The sequence below is a fragment of the Lipophrys pholis genome (genome assembly GCF_963383615.2).
Source record: "Lipophrys pholis genome assembly, chromosome: 6".
Lineage (NCBI taxonomy): Eukaryota > Metazoa > Chordata > Actinopteri > Blenniiformes > Blenniidae > Lipophrys > Lipophrys pholis.
Genome location: NC_137629.1, coordinates 20,668,746 through 20,691,582, shown reverse-complemented (window position 1 = coordinate 20,691,582; position 22,837 = coordinate 20,668,746). Strand labels below are relative to the sequence as shown.

At 42.0% G+C, this 22,837-nt stretch overlaps 1 protein-coding gene across 1 annotated transcript; it reads right to left on the bottom strand.

The window, feature by feature from the left end:
- Positions 1 to 189: 189 nt before the first annotated feature.
- Positions 190 to 22,414, bottom strand: sh3tc2 (SH3 domain and tetratricopeptide repeats 2). Its single transcript, XM_080465046.1, has 22 exons — positions 22,154 to 22,414; positions 14,743 to 14,841; positions 13,457 to 13,582; positions 12,765 to 12,892; positions 12,500 to 12,605; positions 11,973 to 12,116; positions 10,846 to 11,044; positions 10,604 to 10,677; positions 9,446 to 9,641; positions 9,065 to 9,201; positions 8,835 to 8,885; positions 8,454 to 8,746; positions 6,785 to 6,979; positions 5,441 to 6,301; positions 5,114 to 5,334; positions 4,848 to 5,014; positions 3,914 to 4,091; positions 3,661 to 3,811; positions 3,153 to 3,275; positions 2,810 to 2,960; positions 2,484 to 2,680; positions 190 to 1,281 (listed from the first exon to the last, which is right to left on the bottom strand). Exons 1-22 carry the CDS (start codon positions 22,251 to 22,253, stop codon positions 490 to 492), a joined length of 4,689 nt encoding a protein of 1,562 aa, XP_080321172.1. The 5' UTR covers positions 22,254 to 22,414; the 3' UTR covers positions 190 to 489.
- Positions 22,415 to 22,837: the final 423 nt, after the last annotated feature.

Here is a 22,837-nt window from a genome sequence, read left to right as displayed (position 1 = left end):
GGACACAGAAGAGAATGGTGTCAAATAAATTACAGATAGATTTTAGTGTTATGGCACTGAAGTGGAATTATAATGTGCTATCTTCTATTTTAATTCAATGTAATTTGATTTAACATTAAGTGCAATATTGCGCCACAGACGCGATCAATCTTTCCCACATTTGAAGAAACGCACATGGAAAAATCAACACTCGGCAAAACAAAATAGTATTATTTTTAATGTTTGAGTCATATCTACCAGAGATACAAAACTGTAGAAAACATATGACAAGCACAGTGCACAGTCACACAATATATTACACAAAGGCACATGCTTCAGATCGACTCATTCTCTGTCGTATTTACACTATTGACATCGTGTTTCGTACAATAGGTGCCGCGTGGCTGGAACGTTTAAATCACTTTTCCGGATAAGAGACGCAACCGAGACGAAGGAAACGTCAGTGAGATTCATAAAGTTCCACTGAGAGATGAGCCAGTGTTATCAGCGTCACCGCTGTGTCTTCTCAGTATCACATACTTGTTCAGTTGGATCTCTATCTGTCTCTTTCTCGTGGATGTTTTGTTCACACTGACCCTCAGAGTCGGTGTCTCTTGCCTCTGTGATGTTCCTTGAGTCATTAGCAGGTATTTGACTTCGCATGCTGCCAGTATCAAAGTCTGAGTCTTTCCCATCTGTTGGGTTCTGGTATGTTTGTGATGTTTCAGTGGAGCAGCTGCAGTCTGAGATTTGCTCCTTTGCCGTATCAAAGGACTCCGTTAAAATACTCTCACTGTATGACCGACTGGCAATCATTTCTGACTCAGAGCCAGGAACCTCCGCAAAAGGGCCGTCCGTATCAGGGAGATAGTGATTGTGATCTTTCAGATCAGCGCTTGAGTGTCTGCGCTCTGAGTCCGGATGGGTTGCACTTGTTCTTGAAGCCGAATCATCTTCATCCTCCACATCTTTAGATAGTGCATCAAAATTGTCATTTTTCTTTATCAAACTTTCTAAAACTCCCACGTCAGCATCCAAGTTCCTCTCCCCCTTTTGGCCCGGCTCTCTGTCTGCATCATCAGTGTTTTTCTCTCCAACGGCGGCGCTTTCCACTCCGGCCAAAACTCTCTTCAGACTCTGAGCCCTGTCTATGTAAACTTGGCACAGCTGAGCATCGGGCATGTGGTTTCCGTGGATCTCCGCCAACTTCATGTACACCACATAGAGTGCCTCGGGGTGAGCTCGGTCCTCAAGTGCTGCAGCCAGAGCCAACTGGAAGTAACCCACTGCATCGTGAGCATCCTGCACAAGGGACAAGGGTCAAAGCTGGTCGTCAACATCAAATTAGACAAACATTTGATCAGTTTCATTTTCATAATAAGCTGTTCAAAAGACTCCTGACTTTTTTGGGGGGGAGGAAACAGTCACAGTTTGAAAAGAAAATAAATTAATAAAAAAAATATGGGATCTGGTGTCGAAATATATATTTGGACTTTTGAAGGGGTTAAAAAAACAACAACCTTAACTCTGGACCTAAAGTGGTGAGGTTTATTTGATTTGGTAAATTGGAATTAATGTGTCTGTTTTTCAGTATCCCAAAAACATGTGACAAACTTTTCTACTTTTTGAAGGTTGTATTTCTTCAGGTAAAGCGAGGCGACTTCATTTGTACAGCACATTTCAGCAACAAGGCAATTCAAAACAGCAGCAAACAGGATGTTTTAGAATATGAGATGAATTCTGAAGTCATCCTGCAATTGCATGTGAGTTTGTTTCAAATATTTGGCACAAAAAAACCCTAAAAGTCACTTGAGCATCTTTGGTTCTGACTCTGAGGACAGAAAGCAGGCTTGGTTCTGAAGACCTGGGAGGTCTGGATGAATCGGAACATAACAGATCTGCAATTTGTAGACCAGTACTAACATTTACAATTTATTCTCAAAGGAGGCCAATGTAAAGACCTCTGTGATTATGAAATATCTTTATTCAGAGGGCCTCTGCGACAAATGCATGGATGAGCTTCACTGAATCCCGATAAGATGTCAACCCTTCAATATTTGTTATATTCTTCACGTGATAATAAGTTGTCTTTGTGATTGTTTTAGTATTGGCTGGTCATCTAGATGATCACACCAAGGCTTTGTCGTTGCTTTTCATCAGTCGTCTTGGGCTACATTCCTGCAGGAGTATCAATTTATCTATCTTCTGCCAATTTATAAAACTTTGAATCATGGGGGGAAGATCCCAGTTCACTACGGGAAAAGACCAAGTACACCTGGACAGGTCACTCGTCCATCTCATGGGCAAATGCAGATGACATCACACTCACACCTACCGGCCATTTAGAGCTAGTGAATACCATAACGCATGTTTTTGGACTGTGTGAGTATCCCGAGAAAATCCATGCACTCGGTGCAACAAGCAGACTAAAATGAAAAACGTTAGAACAGGGATCAGGTGGCTCACTCTAGTCCATTTGAACCCGGCCACTGTCTCTCCTATACCTTGAGTTTATGCAGGGTGATGTTTCCCAGTCTGCAGTACAGCTTAGTGTAGTAGTGTGCCTCAGCCGGCTGCTGCAGGACGGGTGGACACAGTGAAAGGGACTTCAGGTAGTAGTTTTCTGCCATCTCGTACTGCTGCAGGCTGTAGTACACCGTAGCCAGCCGGTGGTAGGCGGTCCTCTCATTCACGCACACACCTGTGGGTAGAAAAAAAAAAATGCATATGTAAGTAGAAGCACAACATCCACTTTTACATCTTTTAAGTCAGTTATATTGCAGTTTACAAAACATGAGCCTCCCAACTTTTGCTCCGCCCTGCCTTGTACCTGTTTTGCTGGCGATCTGAACAGCCAGGGTGGCGTACTGTAGAGCCTCCTCCTGCTCTCCGTGGTTCATCAGCAGCTCGGTCAGCTTACTTAACAAACGGTACTCGGAATCGATGTCCCTGATGCTCCGTGCAAATGGCAAACTGCCATCCTGAAACGAATCAGCACTTTGAGATCAGTTGTACCAAGGATTTAAAATAAATAAATAAATTAAATAATCAAATTCAATTAAATGTAATCTAATTTAATTTGATTTGATTTGATTTAATTGGACTTAACTTATCCCCCTAACATAAGCTTTAATGCTTAAGTCTTGAATTGACTTCATTTAACATGTTCTTACCCTGTAGAAAGGCACGGAAGCCATCCGGTTGCGGTGGCCTTTAAAGTAGACGTCTCCTGCCTCCTCGTAGATGCTCATCGCAAAGTGAGGGTCATTCATCCTCAGGGCTGTTTTCACCGCTGCCTGTCAATCACATCATATAAAAAAAATATATATATAATTAGTGAATAACAGACATTAGACTGTAGGAAACTTCCAGAGGTATTTTTTATTAAAAATTTTTGTGTCGGATAATGAGCCCACCTTCACCGAGCTTGAACCACAATATAGCAAGATTATTTATAATAATAAATTAAAATAGTGACGAGATCCAGATGCAAGAAAAGGTTCTAGATTGTTTTGGAATGTGTAAGAAGAGTCATTATGAGGTGAGAGATCACTTAATATGTAAATATTACGTACATTACAACGACAGAGCAAAGAACAGTTTAATGAAAAGAGAACGCATTGGGACTTTGAAAAAGTTATTTTCCATCATACAACTGTTGAATCCATCCTGCGCCCTCACCTGCAGGTACATGTCGGCCAGCTCGTCCTCCTGGATGAGGTGATAGATGCGTCCCACCTGCAGCCACGTTTCCGACTCTTCCTCCCGTTTGCCCAGGTCGATGGAAATCCTCAGGCTCTGCTTGGTGTAGTCGAGAGACTTCCGAGACGATCTGTCCAGTTCATTAAAAATATGAAATAGTGATCAAATAAAGAAGAGAGAGTTACAGATGGGGAAAGAATGAGTGGCGTGAAAGTCACAGAGAAAAGGTCACCTCTCGGTGTTGAGAGAGAGGTAGAGGCTGCTGAGAATTTCCAGATATTCTCCCTCCAGTCGTTTGTCTTTCAGTCCTCTGGACACAGACACACAGTGCTCGTAGTAGACTATACTCTGGCCGTAGAGCAGCGTGTCAGTGTATAGACGACTCAGCACCTTCGCCACCACCATCTGACCTATCAAGAAATGAAATAAACAGAGTGAATGCAGCATAAAAATCACTGGTCTGTTTGCAGGAGTAAATTAATGACTGTAGTTATGGTTTACACCCTCTGTCATCTCAGGTCAGCTGAGATAGGCCCAGACCATTTGACTGTAACTTGGATCAAACAGGAATAGAAATCAGATGGATAGATGGACTGATGAATAACAGATGAGTGAATTGATAATATTATATATGAATTGCATGAAGATGGGCTGGGTCCTCACATAGGAAGGAAATTAACTTTAATGCAGCGTTGCATTGTATGTAAGTGACAATAATGAATGCCAAATCAGTTTACAATAATTTTTTCCACTGTTTAGATTCGCCAGCAGAGGTCACTTTATTCCATTCATCATTACAACAAACTTTTATACCTATGTGTCCACTGTAGGGATTCAAACAGGGAAACAACTTACTATGAGGCAAGAGTGTTAACCTCTGCACCTCCGTACGGGCCCAGAAGTCATGTTTCAGTTATAACATTTTTAGTTTCAAAATAAAGATTGAAAATAAAAGTGTTGTTTTGAAAGCCTCACAAACAGGCTTTATAATATGCTGGTAATAATGTAATAAAATCTTATTAAACCGGTTTCTGTGTGTCACAAGGCATGCTTTCTGTATCTTTATTGGTACATAGTAGTTTAGTTGAAGCATAAAGAGATTCCTTAACCCGATTTCTTTCTGACTTGTGGTTTATATGTAAACATGTTGAATGCTTTTAACTTACTGTGCAAGTTTTTGGCGTGTAGTGCAATTAGTAGCCCCATCTCGTAACATGCCCTGCTGTCTTGACTCCTTCCCCTGTCCCTGTAACTTCGCCCAAGCCAGAGGCAGGTCTGCACATGCTCCTCGTCAGTCGGACTCTCGCAGAGCTCCCCAAAAAGGTAGAGGGATCTGTTGAAGATGAGAAACATCCTATTAATGCAAGTTCTTCTTGGTAATTTGTCAGATCGTTCCTGCAGGAAGTATTTTATGAGATGACAGAGATCTGACCTGAACAGGAAGCGTTCTGCGATCCAGGATGCACCTACATCTAATGCCAGACAGCCCAGGTTGGCCAATGCCAGGGCTTGATTCCTCTGGTTTCCGCTCTCTCTGGAGATTGCCAGAGCAGAGTGAAAATGCCAGCCTGCCTCTTGCACACAACCCTGATGCCTCAGACACAGAGCCAAGAGGTTATGGATGACACCTCGCTGGGTGGGACTGTCTGTTCCCTGCAGAGAGATGCACACATGTGCACATAGTATACCTGACCGTTATTTGGAGAAAAACCAAAACTGTTAAATATCATTGCTGATTTTTCTTCCCTGATTGCTGTACCTGTAGTGATGTGAGCAGTGGCTGTAGGATACTCTGCGCCGTCTCAGCATGGCCTGATAACACCAGCAGCCACCCAAGAAGAACAGAGGCCTCGAAGCCCTCCTCCTCGTTTATGTGGCCTCCTGTCTCAACAGCCTGCTGAGCACAGCGCACTGCTTCATCAAGCGCACCATACTGCTGGTAAACTGAGGCTAAGCCCAAGCACAAGTCCCTCTGGGTCTTTATGTCCTCCCCCTGCTCAGCTATTGCTAGGGTCTGCTGCAAATAAACCACGATCTGAGCAGGCAGCAAGGAGGTGCCTTCCTTCCAGCACGGATTCAGTCGCACAGAGTTCTTGATAAATAACTCAATCCTCTGGAAGGCGTTGTGCAGGGAGTGGTCCTGTCTTGAGTCCAGGCTCAGAGAGGCGAGAGCTAAGTAAGGCATATATTTACGATGATAGAGCCAACTCAAAAGCCAGTTGAGGTCCACAGGAGCTATTGGTCGGCACTCAGCAGCAGAAAGAGTTCTTGAGAGAAATTGGAGCCGCTCCACAAAGGGAAGAGCGTCATCAGTCTTCTTGAGGTGCAGGAAGAGGCTGGAGGTGAGGTAGCAGACGCGAGCCTCCAGATGTTTGTCCACCATGACCACTGCCCTCCTCAGCAGCAGCTGCAGCAGCTCCACTTCGTCCGTGGACATGAAGACGTGACAGGGGAGACAAAGGAGCAGGGCGCTGGCCTTCTCCAGGGTCTGGGGCAGTTTATCCATCATGCGCTGCTTCAGGTAGATGGCAGTGAGGTTGGTGTAGAGAGCGATGAGGAGCGGTGTGTCAGAGAAACTGTCGACGCGAACACTCAGAGCTTCCTCGTAGTATACACGCGCCTGAGGAGAAATTTACATGTAAGTGATAGTCATCTGATATGAGCCTGCATCAAAAATTCTGTTTACAAAGGAAGTCTCTGTTTATTGAATGCATTTAGCCTTCATTGTCCCTTCCATGGAAAGTTTTAAAGCAGTAGCCATAAAAACAGATGAAACACGCTTTATGAGGACTACCAGAAGATTCTCAAAATGATACAGCTCTTCTTCTTCCTCACTTGAACTGTCTTCAGGGAGGAATAAATGGTAAATGGTGAATTGAATTTCCTTAAACAGCATTTTACTGCTTGAGAGTCTCAACACGCTTTACTTTATTCACCAACTTGCACAACACGAGCAAAGGCGGCTTTGCGGGATCCTCACACAGTATTGGAAGCAACTTCAACAATTTCACACATGGACAGAATAAGCCACAGCCCCCCCTATTATAGCCTAATGTATTAAATCATACGCAGAGAACACAGGCGGTAAATCTAAATTGCGTACCTGGGACAACTTTAGCTTCCTAGCGCACAGTCTTCCTAGCACAAAGCACGCCCGCCGATGAGCCCAGTGCATGCCCAGTCTCTTTGCGCACTCCCTGACACTCTCGAGGTGTCCAGACAATTCGTCCTCAGTCTTACCACCAAAGGTCGCCCACAGAAAGGAATACTGCAAGTCATATAAGGGCAGGAAATCCTCCTGAAGAAAACAACAAACAACAGTTTTTGAGGTCAGTAAAATTTACCTGGGGCATAAAAGTCTCGCTTGAGGATGAAACGTGTTTTTTGTAGTGCCAACAGAGTAACTGGATTTCTGATGTGATGATTGATTAGGTTGATTTAAAGGCATGTCAGTTGACTGTGGTTTTAAATGATATAATGACAAGGGTTTTTTTTTTTTTCTTCTTTTCTTCTTTTTGATGAACTGACTTTTCTGTTTAGGTATTTATCTTTTAATCTAAAAAAACAGTACAACCATGGACTGGAAAATCCCCATGATGAACTGCAGAAATGTGATTATCTGTAGACTCTGATTACATGGCACACACAGTAGTCCTTTGATACATAATCCAATTGAACAAAAGAGCAAGCAACATCAATTGATATCTAAAAAAAAAAAAAAAAATGCTAATTGGGCCTTTGGCATGGAAATAATCAGAATGTCTACTGACGCCCAAAATCATGTAGAAAACATCTTGTGAGGCAGCCCGAATTCCAATCAAAAATACTTGATCCATCTCCATGTAGAAGTTGCTTTTGTCATCCATGCCGGTAAACTTAAATAGAGAAGTGAAGTAAACTATACAGAAACACAATAATTCTTTATAGACTTATGCAGGTATACAAATGAACACGTAGGTACAATATTACAGGGAGTCAGTGGCAGTTGAAACAAGACGTACAGCCAAATAATGGTCTGGACTTCTATTGACATCAAGAGTTAGTTGAATGTCCGTCACGAAAAAAACCCAATATTTTTCCTCACCAAATTTAACCTTGACTGGGAACTGCTTGCAGCTAACTTAAAAAAGAAGTATAGATGATCATAAGAACTGCAGTGGTGGTGGTAGTAGTGGTGGTACTCTTGGCTCGGGAATATCCTTTGTTCTTTTCGGGACTAATGGGCCTTTCTTTGTGGAGATTTCATGTTCTCCATATGCACAAATGGGTTTTCCCCAGGCAGTATAATTCTATATCTAGAGTCAGAGATCATGCAAATCATGCATATCCCTGATTCAAAATAATTCTCTTTGGGTCTGATAATGCTTGTCTGTTTTTCTCCAATGATGCACTGTGACCTGTCCAATTGTTTCATTATTGAAGTTTTAATAACAATTCTCAAAAACTATGAAAATCTTTAATTCTGGATCCCCTCATTTCATCCTCTGAATGTTAACAATTAATGTCTCATTCCTGTCAGTAAACCACTTTTTGCTCAATAGAAAAGAAAACTGATTGTGTTCGATTTTAAAAGCGAGTTGAAGTCAGTTTTGGAAAAGTCATCTTGTGAATTCTTGCACCGACATTTTGATAATTTGATCACAACTATGTATCATTTAAACGTAACAAACACAGATTGGTGGAGGACCAAAGACAAGACAGAAGGAAAGGAAACTGGAGTGCAATGTGGTCACGCAATGAATAAAGACCTAATGAAGTGGAACTTTTTTGACCTGGAATTGTTGATGGTTGAGCAGGATAAGAGTCGGGTCGCTGAGCTCAGATTCCTCCCCTTCCCAGCTGTTTTCTTCCAAGAAGAGAGGTGGATCTTCCTGGAACTCATCCAGCTCTCTGAATGTGTCATCCAGGGCGAACGACAGGCGCTCCCCCTCTTGTGGCAGAAGATTGTGAGAGTGATAGATGGACAGACGAGGGGAGGAATGAGAGAAAGACGTGCGAGGGGAGGACTGGTAGGGGGGCGTCCCTGCACTCCTTTCTGACATTGCGCTCTGGCGAACTTTATGATCTGTGAAGCAAAGAAGAGATGATATGTATTTATTAAGCTGCATTAAGCGCATTAGCAGTAGATTTCCTTAAATTATCCCAGACGTTACCATGTTTTGGTCGATTCCTGATGTACATGAAGTCTGTCTCATCCAGTCTGTCTGGAAACACAGGAGGTAAATCAATTTAAGCATCAATTTTCCAGTTAGGGGCTAGAGATGGAAAGTATTTTTCCAGAATGAATTACAAGCTGAATTGCCATTTAGAAACCAAGCACACGCAGTGCATGCAGTTTTTCTTGAATGGACAAAAACTGTGAAAAGAAATCGGTGTCTTTTACCCATCCTGTAGACACAGCTGATGTCAGATGAGAAGAGTCTTTTCAGCAGGCTGCTGTCGCTGAGCTCAGAGCTACAGGGGTTAACTTGAGCCAGACTGGCCTTCTCCTCCTCAGTCAGAAAAACCAATTGTCCATCTCTATGTGAGGGAAACAAAGGCAGCATTATCAAATCGGCCATCTTCTCCACCTCATCACCCAACCCACCCTGTGGAGACTGCTGACACACTACATTAGTTTTCATCAGAAATGCAGTCCAAACCATAAACAAGGGTTAAATCAAGTGAATTTAGTCTATATCAGATAATTTAAGGTAAAAGAAAAAAAAACTGTGACTTCAAACCACCACACATATTAGGTAATCCAGCGAGAGGAAATTCTTACAGAGGTTTGGTATTTAGAGGCTGGACGTGGGCCTTGTGTACGAAGCCAATGTGTCCCGTGGAAGAGTGTTTTCCTATGAAAACAGCCAAGCTTCGGAGCAGCAGACACTGAATCTCCACAATGTCACCCTGGCTCAGCTGAAGCTCGTCTCTCCCCACTGGACTGTAGTCAACTACCGCTACACATGAACCTGTCACTGGAAAATAAATGTGCACGGCAAATTTAAGAAAATACTCGAGAGTGTCAAGGGAAACACATTGATCAACAAATAAATAAAACAACATCATCAAATTATACGAAGGGAGAGATGAAATATAAATAAGTTGTGTTGTCTCATTCTTCTCTGGTTTCTTTATGTCTGTGCTGGCTCCTTCCTCATGCTGTGTCTTGTTTTCTCTCCACTTGTTTGTATGTACGTATGTGTACAAACTGTCAATTCATTCTAACCTGTTCCGCCACCTCATCAGTTCAGGCTGCTACATTCCAGCCCTTTTTCCTGGTCAGATATCCTAAGCAGATAAACAAGCTATTAGCTATTAGCTATGAGTATATTCTGAGAAACAGATTTATTTTTAAAATGATTCACTTTTATTTCGTTGAATCATTTTAAAAATAAATCTGTTTCTCAGAATATACTCATTACGGATCCCTTTTAGTTTCTCAAAAGTTATGCCTGCACCTCGGGTCTTTTTTTAAAGTACTCCCAACATGAACACCATGTGTGTTCTGTGTTTAGTGCATGATAGATTCATAAAAATAAATCAAGCTCCAGTTACTTTCTGTATCTTCTTACTATTTAGAAGTTTATAGTCACGAGGAACCTTTCTAACTGGTGAATGCCAAAGGTCATTGATATAACTTTGAAATCCCTTTCAGTATCATACAAATCAAGTGTTCACAGGTCTTTGAAAATCAGCTGTACTTCTGGTTCAGACCTTTCTCTGGATTCACAACTTGAAGGGTTCATTACTATTTTCCAGCTGCACTGTAAATGTTTACTGGCGGTGTCCAATAAAGACAGGGGATATTTAATTTGTTTGTGTCTGGAGCTCACTGCGTTTATGTGTATTTGATCCAATGCAGTCTGAACAACTCATTCATCAAATGTGCAATATGCCGTGCATGTCAACACACGGCATTGTAAGCCATAAGCTTTACCAATATAATGCTCAAACGGTTCCTTTTCTGTAGGTGAACATCCAGCGTAGCCTGGATACTTCCTCAGGAACCACCTGACCAAACAGGAAGTAAAATTCAACACTTTGTCAACTGCTGTGTAACAGCATACCAGTGCTTCTCCATTCATTCAGAGAATGTCACATTTGTACTGCAGCTCACAGCTTACAATCAGGGAACTTGAGAACTGGAGTGGATCATTTAAGGAACACGCAGTGACTCACTGATAAAAGGGGTAGGGCAGCGGCTGCATGGCATTGACTGGCACCAGCCCGTGGTTTCCGGTGGAGATCATGGTGCCCTCCCACATGTTGTCCTGCCCGGTGTCTTTCACCATCAGCAAGTCATTCTTTCTGAATGGCAGCTGCTCTTCGTCATCCTCATCCTGCTCACGTGTGAATAGCGCCTTGGCGAAGAAGGAGCCTACAAGTAAAAATGTTGGAACATATACAAAAAACATAAATCCAGGCACAAAACATACTTTTACTCTGGTTTCTGCTTTCATAAAAGTTTAGGCACTTAGATCAGCAAAACGTGCTGCAGCTACCGCACCCCTGTTTGGTCTCTGGATGTTTTATATCCTTGCCCATTAAGTTAATGTAATTCTCATCACTATTTGCCAGCACTGCAGTCCTATTATACATTTCGATGAAGCTTTTTGCCTCAAGGAAACGTTCAGGAGGAAGTGAGGATGTCTGTGTGGAGCACACAGAGGGAATCAATACATCGTCAAGGAGGAAAGTATGTGGAATGATTTCCCTATAGCAGAAGTTTTAATCCATTTAAGATCTGAAGGAATTCTGGCATCTTGTTCAACCATCTTTGCAAAAACTTACAAAACAAACAAACAAATAAAAGACTTTCACTGACTCATGTAGTTGACCTAATTCATTTTCACTGAAGCTTCTTAATTAAACATAAGTGAACTTTTTTTTTACATTTTTGTTTGAAGTTATATATGGCATAATGTTAATTGAGGTCGATTTGAAAAGGATTAAAAAAGTTTTGGGATCAAAGGGCAGCTGCAGTCAGTTCACATATAATTAATGTCAACCGAAGTTAAGCAAGGTAGCATATTCTTACTAAATTGATTTTCAAACGTATGTATGTATGTATGTATGTATGTATGTATGTATGTATGTATGTATGTATGTATGTATGTATGTATGTATGTATGTATGTATGTATGTATGTATGTATGTATGTTTGACAAATGGCAGATTTTATATTTTCTGTCTGGATTTATATTCTATTTGATAAGTTAAGGTCACTTTTTCAAACATTAAAAGTAAAACTCACACACTGCACATTCTTTAGTTTCATGGTGGGTTACGGTGTTCCTGCTACTTACCCTCCTGGATTAGGAGCTCCAGGTAGAGGGTAGCCAGTTGCTCCTCATTCACTGTTACGTTGATCTCCAAGTCACTGAGCAGCTCTGGATCGAGCCAGATTGACTGGTCACACAAAAAGTTCTCCAAGCAACGGGCCACGTAGCCTGAAAATAGAACACAGATAATAAGATACTGCTCAATGGATTTATTTTATACAGCATATTGTTACTGCCTTGTTATTCTCGTTCACTGAAACCAAGCAAGGTGTGTAACCTGCATTAGGAGAATTGTAATGTTCGATGTGACTCATCATGACATCAGGTCAGATCCACCAATCATTGGCTCACTGGATGACCTGCTCTACCACCTGAGTCACGTGACGTGTTTGAGTTAGCTTCTCCACAGTGATGCAGTACATCAAATTCCACAACTGAGCATTAAACCAGAAGCATTGTTGTGATTCTCAAATTAAAAAATGAAAGTAATATTATGAATGACGGCTTATTAAAAGCATATGGCTCATGCAAAAAGATCTCAGAAAGCCTACCTAATGCTAAGTAAGTGGAAAACTTCCATATTTCCTCCACAGTCTTGAAAGTTAGTACAAAGCTGTCCTTCTCAGCATGGACATAAACCAGACGTGCAGACAAGTCCTGAGAAAACAAAAGTCTCATGTTACAGCGGCAGAACATTCAGACGTCTCTATCGAGGACACGGGTAGTTCACAAAACACGTTATTGGTCATTATCATGGTTGGGGCATTTCAAAGTGCAGTAAAATGTCTTCACATTTCAGGCCTGGCTGTTGCTCACTTTAAAGAGCTGAATGACATCCTGGCTGTTGCTCTCCACCACTCGCAGTCGAGTGCGCAGGGCCTCCTGGAGGGCCCGGTCTGGACTCGCACTGGAGTGCCGTCGCCCAGTAAATGACAGGACAATTTCTGTTTAAAAAAAAGACAAGAGATATGATCTCAGAGACCTATTATGAGAGGAAACCTAAAACATAAATTTTGTAAACAGCAAGAATAATACAAAAATAGATCGATTTAATATTCTTTGTAGTTCCCGGTAAAAATGGGAAAGCTGAGGGGAAAAATAAGTCTAGGACAGGAATGAAATGATTTTTGATTTTTGATTTTTTTATCTACAAGCAAATGAGGCAAAACTTTCAAGAGTTTATTAAAGATGCAATGTAAGAGCTCATATTTCAGGGAGATGCTTTGTGCACACAGTGAGAGTCTCTGGAGGAATAACAAAGCTATTAGGCTTCTTACTGGACTCTCAGTGTGGCCCTTTAAATGCATTACAGAGGGAAAACCTGGGGGGAATGTGATGGATGGAGCTAAACTGCTGAGTGAGTAAAACATTAGTAGACAGGGGAATGTGCTTCATCAATATGCATAGATATTATATACCTGGAAAATGCCTCTGTGAATTGAATAGTTCAGCTGAGAGAAAATGCCAGTTTTCCGGTAGACGGGCGCAAGTCAAGCAGTGAAATGTACCTGAAGAGAATTTCTCCCCGAGAGACACAGTGCTGCCTTTGAGGAGTGCCTCTTTCTTCTTCCAGTAGCTGTCAGGCTCCACCCCGCCTTCACCTGATTCCACCGGCGGACCGTCCTCTTCTTCACCTGCACATTCAGATTTTGTTGCTCGGGGGAGAAAATTCAACCAACTGTGTTTTTTAAGTCGCCATCAGGGTTGAAAACATCACATTGTATTTGGAATACTTTTGCGGTTGACACAGGTGTGCAGCATGTGGAAACTATTTAATCAAAGTGGTCAAAATAGGGCCCAATCAGAAAGTCCCACATTGGCAAAGGGATTAAAAAAGGAAATGTTACCAGATGACACAAGATAGCAATCACTGCTTGCTTTTCAGAAAACAATGCTCTTGTTTAGTGTTTCGTCTTTAGACAGGTTCTACTGAAAAAGTAGAGCAGTAGTTTTAAAACATTTCGTCATGAGACGCCAAATGGGCTTTGACTGTACTCATATCTTTTATTTTAAACTGACTGCTCAGTAGTTCATCAGCAAAACTGAAAGCTGGTGAAGTGGTTGACACTCTTGCCTCACAGCAGGAGAATCAAAGGTTGGAGTTCAGGCTGTTCTTAGTTTGCACGTTCTGTTTTTCTTCCCACAGTTCAAAGACATGTGTGTGTCTGTCTGTGTCCCGTGATGGACCGGCAACCTGTCCAGGGGCAAAGTCAGCTGGGATCGGCTTCCAGTGCCCCACAAGTGGGATAAAGTGGTGTAAAAGATAGATGAACTGAAATGTTGGTTCCAACTGGTTCTGCAAATCATAAAAATGCACTGACACTGCCTGTGAAGCTTCTTGGTCATTTGGGCTCATGTTATATTCAAGTGTATCCTGCAAGCAACTGGATTGAAGTTAGAAAAGTTTTCCAACTCTTATCTGAAATCAAATCCTCACACGAGACAACGTTAAAGTGTGACTTTGGTTACGACAATCATGTTTCATGAATGTTACCAGAAACAGGATCTGGTTTCTGACAGATACAGTTTTATACACATCATAATAGCCAGCAGTATATTTTTCTCTTTCGGTAACACACTAGTGACAAGCTTCCTCTAGTTTGTTCCATTGTACAGAAAGGATATCCCCAAACACTTCCTCAGTTTGTGACCGCTCTGCGCTGCTACTTCTGACATGAGTTTAGACCACAAATTCATCACTAAACACATCGTTAAACACTTTATCACGATCCGAGTTTTGATTTACAGAGATGCTGACAACGTGTGGCAATTCCTTTCAATTTAGCAACCGTACCTTGAGTCATGATGTCATTTCCTGAGAAATGTTCATTAGTTCCCCCAAGAGTGTACGGAGGTTCCCTCCAAAGAGCATCCAGCTCTGCAGGAGAGATGTCTGTGAATGCAACGGAAAAATGCACAAATAAAACAGTATTACGGCGCGGAACCTGGACAGACTTCCTCTGTTATATTAACCCATTAAGATCATCAAATATATCAGCAATTCTTCTTGAGACAAATGAAATTTGATTACCCATTTTCAATTAAATGGATCAATATAGGCAGAAACTGCCTTGGACAAATTGAGATCACATTATATTGAGGTCATGAAAACTCAAAAGCAGAGTTTGTAAGGTGGCACTTAATGGGTTATTGATTAATAATCAAATACTACTAACAATAATATGGCTTCAAATATCAACCAGTGCATCTTAAAGGAATAGTCCACCTCTTTGGCTCCTACACAATACAAAAGACATGAAGCTACAGCCAGCCAGCAGTCACTAAACTTAATCTGAAGATGGAATTTAACAATAACAACTCGCTCACGCTTGTAAAGCTTGTCTTCATATTCCACAGGAAGGAGCCTAATGAGGAAACCAACAGAAGTGTTTTTTATGAGCTACACTGAGTTGTTTATTACATTCCTGCATGTTTGAGAGTTGTCTCTGCCAAAAGACACCTCAGTGTTATCAATGACTTCCTATCACGCTTCGCATAAGACGAAGACCATGAGCTATTCATCCACATCACATGAGTTTCCATAAGCAGGATAGGATTATGCGAGGACCAGAACTGAGAGCTATTTCTTAAACAGGGAGCAGTTACCAGGTAACCTGCAGAATCTCCAGGAAATAATTTCATCTGGGCCTATATTTTATGATAATTGCTCTACAAACAAAACAGAAATAATTAGTTACATGTCAAAGGAGCATTCTGTATATAACCTTTGAGTTTTCCAGGCGACACAAGCTCACTGTAGCTTCACTTCCCAGATATGTGAGAGAGAAAACCTCAAAACAGTCAACTATTCTTTTAAAGAAAACACGGAGGGTGTTAACATTGAGGAAAGTGATGCAACAGTTTCTGTTGGAAACACCGGAGTGGAGCTGTTGGTTAATGTGAGGGATCTTTGAGGGGATACGATGACGTTGAGCGCGCGCGCACACACACACACACACACACACACACACACACACACACACACACACACACACACACACACACACACACACACACATACACACACAGACCGGGCAGAAACACACAGCTGCACTGACATCAGAGAAAACCTTTAGGCTCCACTCACAGCTGGCCTGGTCCTGACTGTTCAGTGCACATTTTCATGTCAGTACAGTAACACCACTGGACACAAGTTTTTTTTTTTTTTTTTTTAAAAAGACAAACAAAATTCAGAGAACTTTGATAGGAATCACCCCTCTCTACATTTTCAACAAAGTTTGTCAGTAGGAGAAAAAACAACACAGCATTGTTATGATGAGGTGAAGCATTCAAAAACAAGACAGGGGGGGGCACAATATAGCAACACAATATGCAACATGACATTATGCCAAAGAGGACAACAGCCTATTCTTTTCAACTCACAACACAGAGCTCAGTTAGCACCAGCGGGACTGCTCGAGTCAACGGGAGCACAGTCATGCGGCTACAGTGCAGGAACACATCATGCCCTTTTTACCTTCTTGGCTAACTGTGTTACCCATGGGGCATATAGAACTACGCTCCTGTCTATCTGAACGTGGCAGCCCGTCTCATGACGGCCTGGGACCGACCTGTGAAGGAGGAGAGGCAGACTTTGATGAGCGGTCCACAACAGGCAGAGTTGAGGAGCGGTCTGCAGCAACAAGACGCCATCTGGCCCAGGAGCCGGCAGCTCCCAGAGATCAATGCCATCCCATCAGTTTCCCCACAGTCTCCTGAACAGCAATTCACTCTCTTCCTCCCCGCTGGACCAGCCCCCTGTCCCTTCCTATTTCTGTATTCCCTTTCCGGCGTTGCTCTCGGTGTCCTTCCACCAGTTATTGTTTACTGTCCCGTCCCGCCGCAAGTCTTATCTCTTCTTTTGCTCTGTCTTGGTCTGCGTCTCTTTGCAATATTTCTGTCTCTTGCTGTCTCCATCTTCCCCCTCCCACCAGTCTCTCTCTCTCTCTCACTCTCTATCTCTCCTCAGTAGCTGCCCAGTCTGTGAATGCACAAAGCACTCTCTACAATTGGTATGAGTCTGCGTGGGGTGGGGGCCTCAGCGAGACTTTCTCCTACGTTGGATGTGTGTGTGTGTGTGTGTGTGTGTGTGTGTGTGTGTGTGTGTGTGTGTGTGTGTGTGTGTGTGTGTGTGTGTGTGTGTGTGTGTGTGTGTGTGTTCAGGTCAGCGAAAAATATGCACAGAATGTGTGTCATAGACAATATGTGTGTGTGTGTCTTTTGTTTGCGTTAGTGGGATGATGTACTGCTGATCCACTGTAAGGCAATGCCACTCAGGGACAAGCTCCAAGGTCATAGCAGAGGCAGGGTGAGAGCTGACTGGTGGCACTGATTGAGGATCAGTTTATCTCCAACAGAGAATTTAACACAACTCCGCCCGCCGCCATCAGATGAGTAACAGATATGACACAAGCACAGAGGGAGAGTCTTATCTTACACAGTGAGGTCACGGTGAACAAGTGGACTGATGCCGGTAATGGTGATTGGTTGGTGAGAAAATACATAAAAGTTATGACTGCTTTCAGTTCAGACGTGTCTCCTGTAAAATGTGCCGCCGTGACAAGGTGCAAATCATTGACCTCACGCAACCTTTTCCCACCTGACAAGGACTGAGCCTGTAACGCAACAATGGATCCACTCAGACTTGCTGTTTTCAGCCTGCGGATTGGAAGCTATAATGCGATCTGCCATTATTGTTTCAGTACTGTGTGTTCACTGAGGCAATAGTAATTCTTCCAGGTGGTACTGAAAGTCATGGAGGTGTGTTTCAGTGCTGGAATCAGAGGTGAGAGTTCCGGTGGGGCGGAGAGACCAGAGCTGATGTAGACGGGGTCAGATTCAATAATAGTCTGTGTTTACGTGGCCTTTTTTTTGTCAATGTGATTTGAATTCTTTCAATTGAGATATCAGATAAATCCATTTATATATACACTGAATGAAGTGATCAGATTGATGTGCGGGCCAGTGAATGAATCCCATGATGGTCTGCACTGTGATGTTGGCTAAGTATTTTCTCTTTCTTGTCTTCAGGCTTGTAGGCCTTTTACAATGTGTCCTTTTATCAACTGTTGTCATTAAACCAGCTGATAAAAGGACACGCCATCCACAACCACCATATGACACTTCTGGCCAAAACTGGAGCATACAGTAAAAACATGTCAAAGGTACTCTATGCTGAAGAGAAGAAAGAGAAAATACTTATAAACAAACTACAGGCAGAATGAAATTAATTGAATTGATGTTGGCTGTTTGTGATGTGAGCACATGACTCCTCATCCAGCTTTACCAGGAAGTCCACCAGGACTGAAGATGGATTGTCATCTGGACTAATTGAGTTTGTTGTGTTTCTTTTAAAACTGCTACAGCAAAGAGGCATTCTCCTTGTTCAGGCCCTGATCAGGAGGAGACGATTAGACATTTGAGAGCATCGTCGTCTGATGAATCGACACACACGTGTGAAGTGCCATGTGGTGGCATTAGAAAACAGACAAACGTAATATGGATCATTTTAACCCAACTACCAGGATGTGACCGGGAATGAGTGTTAAAATTGAATCAGTGATAAGGATCACATAAACCACTCCTCGTTCATAATGAAACTGAATGGATTCTGTCAGATCAGTCTTCTAATATACAGCATTTTCATTTCCACCATTTGTCTCCATGTAAACACAGACATAGATTTCACAGCATTTAAACATCTGTTTGGTAGCTACTTATACCTGCTAGTGCCTATTAAGCTTTTAAGAGCTCTCGTGATAATTTTAGTTAATGTAACAAACATTAAAAAAACTGTATTTGTTTTTCCATGAGTCGCTTGTATATAATTTTCAAATTACAATTTTTCCTATACTCATGTCGACAAACAAGTTATACTATCGTCTCTAGAATATGCATATGGTTAAAATATATTTCAATTGAAGGTGTGAGGTGTCATCTGCCACCAGCATTGCTTTGAATTGCCATAATATTACTGTTCTCTGTATAGAAAATTTAAAAGAATTGTATAAAAACATAACATATTGTGCTTTTGGGTATGTGTACTTTTCACATTATCATTTGTCTGCACTTATGTAAGTACAGACACCAACGAGCAAACAAAACTCCTCCAACACAATAGCTTATTTTGTTGTCACTTGAAGGTAGTAGAAACAAGCTGACACTGCTATCATAACAGCTTATGAATTAGACAGTATTTTTCATAATATTTTGGGGCCTTACAAACCTTTGTGGGAAATGTGTGGGTGCTCATGCTGAGTTAGCAGTGACAGCCAATCATTGGGTGCTATGGAGTGTCTAGTGGCTTTGTCCATGAGAGCAGACGCTGACTGCAACCAAAACACAGGAGAAGGATGTGAACCAAAATAGTCGATTTCTGGATGGATTTGTGGAAATTGCTTTGTGTGTGGCAAAACAATGAGTTATGTGATGTTGAGCATCCATAACGTCAAGTGGGTGAAGAGATGGAAAATACAGATCAGTACTGTTCGTACTGTAAGAGGTACTACAGGTAAGTCTTTATATAAACTTCATAGGGTGAACTTCTAAAATATCATTTGTACTTCACGACTTTTTTTTTTCTTTATAGGAAATATCATAACGTAATAACCAGTAAGGTTGTTTCTCTTGTTCCTGATGCAGTGACCAAATTCAGATTTTTTTTTTTTTTAAGTTGCCTCAAGATAAGTAAATGATACTCAAACTTCACTCAAAAATACTTTAAAATTGGACGAGATCCAAAATATGCCTATCCTACAGTATATGCATAGAAAGTTCAGTTTTATAACAACATAACATCTCTCTCTATGACCAAAGACACATACGCTTCTTACAAGGTACTCAACATGCTTCAATATGACTAGAATATTAATTGCACTCAGTTGCAAAACTGTTGGAATGGTACCCAAAAATATGTCTTGTGGATATAAAATGAACAACCATACAATACCTAAACGTTTAAGTCCTACTGGACAAAGTAAAGAATAAACAAGGCATGGATGGCAAATTGTGTTGAGTTCCACCAAAAAGCAGCCATTGTATCTGTAGATTAGAAACAATGCTGCCAAGCTTGCAAATCTGACAGAAAAACTGTGTTCTGTTCAAAGTGCCAGTCATTTGAAATACATTCTTAATAAGTCATAGAAAACAATGAAAATCGTAAAATTTAAATTAAAAAAACCATATGCAAACTGATGCTTATTGAATTCTTCATATTTATTAATTTAAAGAAATATGAGAGGAAGTGGAGCATGCTGTTTGATCAGTTAGGAAAACAATGAAAGCTGAGGGATGATGTGACACTTGAGCCTGGAAATTCAAACTTTCGGCTGCAAGTCCGGATCAGGCTGCAAAAGCACAGAAAAGTGTGTTTTTAAGTATCATTCACTGGATCCTACAATATATCTAAACGTTGGTAAATTGTCATAGCAGTTAAATACTTTCTTACACTCCCGTGTTGTTGTGTTTGATCAACATCTGATGCTTTATTTCTGTCAGCTACCCTTGCACGTAATCACAGATAAACGAGAACACAGTTTGTTCCTCTTCATGTGATTATTGTACAGTTTTAGCACATAGGGGACTTTCATATACTTCTCTGTGACCAGTGTCTCCATCTTGTTTACGTGGCGGCTGAATGACCACGATTGAAACCGTGCATGTGTATCTTGTGAGGCGGAAAGCCGTAAACAAGCAAAAGGCGTGTCGGGGCATATCCTGATAGTCTTTAGCTGCTCCCCTGCTTGTTTCTCATAGTGAAACAGATGTCTAATCTAATAAACATTGACATCTCAAGACTCATATGTGCAGTCACATGCACAGACCTTTGTTACCATCAAACACTGCACACAGGCTCAACAGTTATTACCACTGACAACCACTTTAAAGCATACACAGACTGCCACTAATACAATGCATTCCTCTGTTTAATGAAACTATATAACGTACGGCAAAATGTCCCCTGTAATCCCCTGTGGCTCTGACTATGGTTTCCTGGCAGCTGGCTGTGAAAATGAAACCCTTCCTATTAGGAATGGCTATGTAACCTTGTTTTAGGTGATTTGCGCAATCTACTGTGCAAATAACGAATCGGTTATTTGCGCAAAGATCAGTCGGTTGCACTGCTTACCTCTAACCCTAACCCTAACCCTTACTCTTAGCACTGAGTAAATCAACCAATGCTTGCGCAATTGGTCAATATGTGCGTGATCGGCCAACCCGTGTGCTAACCTAACCCCAACCCTTAATGCTGCGTGATCGACCAACACTCGTGTGATCGCCAATGTGTGCACTAATCTAACCCTAACCCTTAGCGCTGCGCAAACGACCAATGATTGCGAAATGAGCCAATATGTGCGCCCATCACCCAAAAAGCACTGGACAACCACTCATTGTGCCACAGCTTCAGCAGAGTCCGTGATAAACAGTTGATGTGATTATAGAGCTGTCAAGCTGGCGACACAGAACATTTCACCTGTAATCACAGACGTTGTAGTCTAATGACCACATACCAAAAGTGACCTTTATATACTCAACACAGTTTGAAACCACAGCAAAGCCTCGGACTGCAATTGTGACACTCGGCGGTCCATGACAATAACAGTCACCCTAATGAGAAACATATGGTGTCAGCACTGGCTGGCTCTGTGCAAATGCATGACAAGCATGGGCTTGTGAGAGGCGTTTGTTTCTGAACTTGTGTGCGTTTTGACAAAACGTGGGCTTGCAGACTTTGAATATGTGGAGGAAGCATTAGCAGGGAGTAACATGAGACAGAGGCTATTGGGCTCTAAGTTTAGACTATCCCCCTGTTAGCTCACTCACATGCCTGTGTGTCTGAGACCGAGCTCCCTGCGGGGAGATTCCCACACTGTTGCACAGCTGCATCTGTAACTCTGAAACAAACATCATGGCAGTGTACAGCGGCAATCTTATCACGTTCACGTTTATGTCTGTGTGTTAGTAGGACAGTAATAGAGACATTAGGAACCTTCAGACGGCAGATTAGTAAACGATTAAAGCTTATGATAGCTTCACAGATTTACAGATTTACTCGGTATCCAACCCACAGTGGAATGACAGTGATTTTATGATTGTGTGTCTGAGTAAACAGTCGTGTTTGTTCAACAGAAGAAAGTTTATGACAGTTTGCCTTTAAAAGCTTCATAAAGCATTAAAAGCAAAGGGCGAAAAAAAGCAACCCGTACCTCTGTGCTGCTTCCAGGTCTCCCCTTTCGATTCATTGCTCATGTGCGTGGCAGGACGGGTTTGTATCCATGTATCTCCTTGCATGTGCGGTTTCACCATTCAACTGGGGAGCCACCTCTCGTGACAGCTGCTAAAACTGCTGTCACTCTCCGCTGTCAAGAACGCAGGAGTGGAAAAAGAGAAATCTAGTGCGCACGTCAGCTGCTGCGTGAAGCGTTTGAGTGTGAGTGTGTGTGCCTGAAGCTTCAGAGGCTATACCCAAGGCAGCATGTCTCTGACAGAGGAAGGTTTGCTGTAACTCCTCCCATCATCTCTTTCGTTCAGTGGCACAGCCTCCTCGTTTCCTCTCTCTCTTTTTGGAGTCACACACCTCTCCTCTCCCTTCAAAAACTGCAAATATATGAGACTATTAAGGGGCCTGAAAAAACGTTAAGGTTACATTTTAATCAGCTTTTCAAAGCCACACAGCCTTGGCAATCATGAGATGCCTTTTCGTACAAGCTCTATCAGAACTACCAAGCCAGTCTGTGTGTTTCCTCATTTTTGCAACACCAGTCGCGCCAGCTTGGCTTGGCTTGACGAACCCGCAGTGATGATAATAGCTATAAGACACCAACAATCACCTGGTGAGCGTGACCGTCGAGGACATACCTGAGAAATTGCCCTTCCTCATTCCTGAGCTG

Coding starts and splice junctions, on each gene's coding strand:
- sh3tc2 (XM_080465046.1), bottom strand. CDS start 22,253: ATGGTGAAACCGCACATGCAAGGAGATACATGGATACAAACCCGTCCT. Junction 11,045..11,972: donor GGAGCTCCTAATCCAGGAGG/GTAAGTAGCAGG, acceptor TTTTACTTGTAG/GCTCCTTCTTCGCCAAGGCG. Junction 4,092..4,847: donor ACACGCCAAAAACTTGCACA/GTAAGTTAAAAG, acceptor ATTTCTTGATAG/GTCAGATGGTGGTGGCGAAG.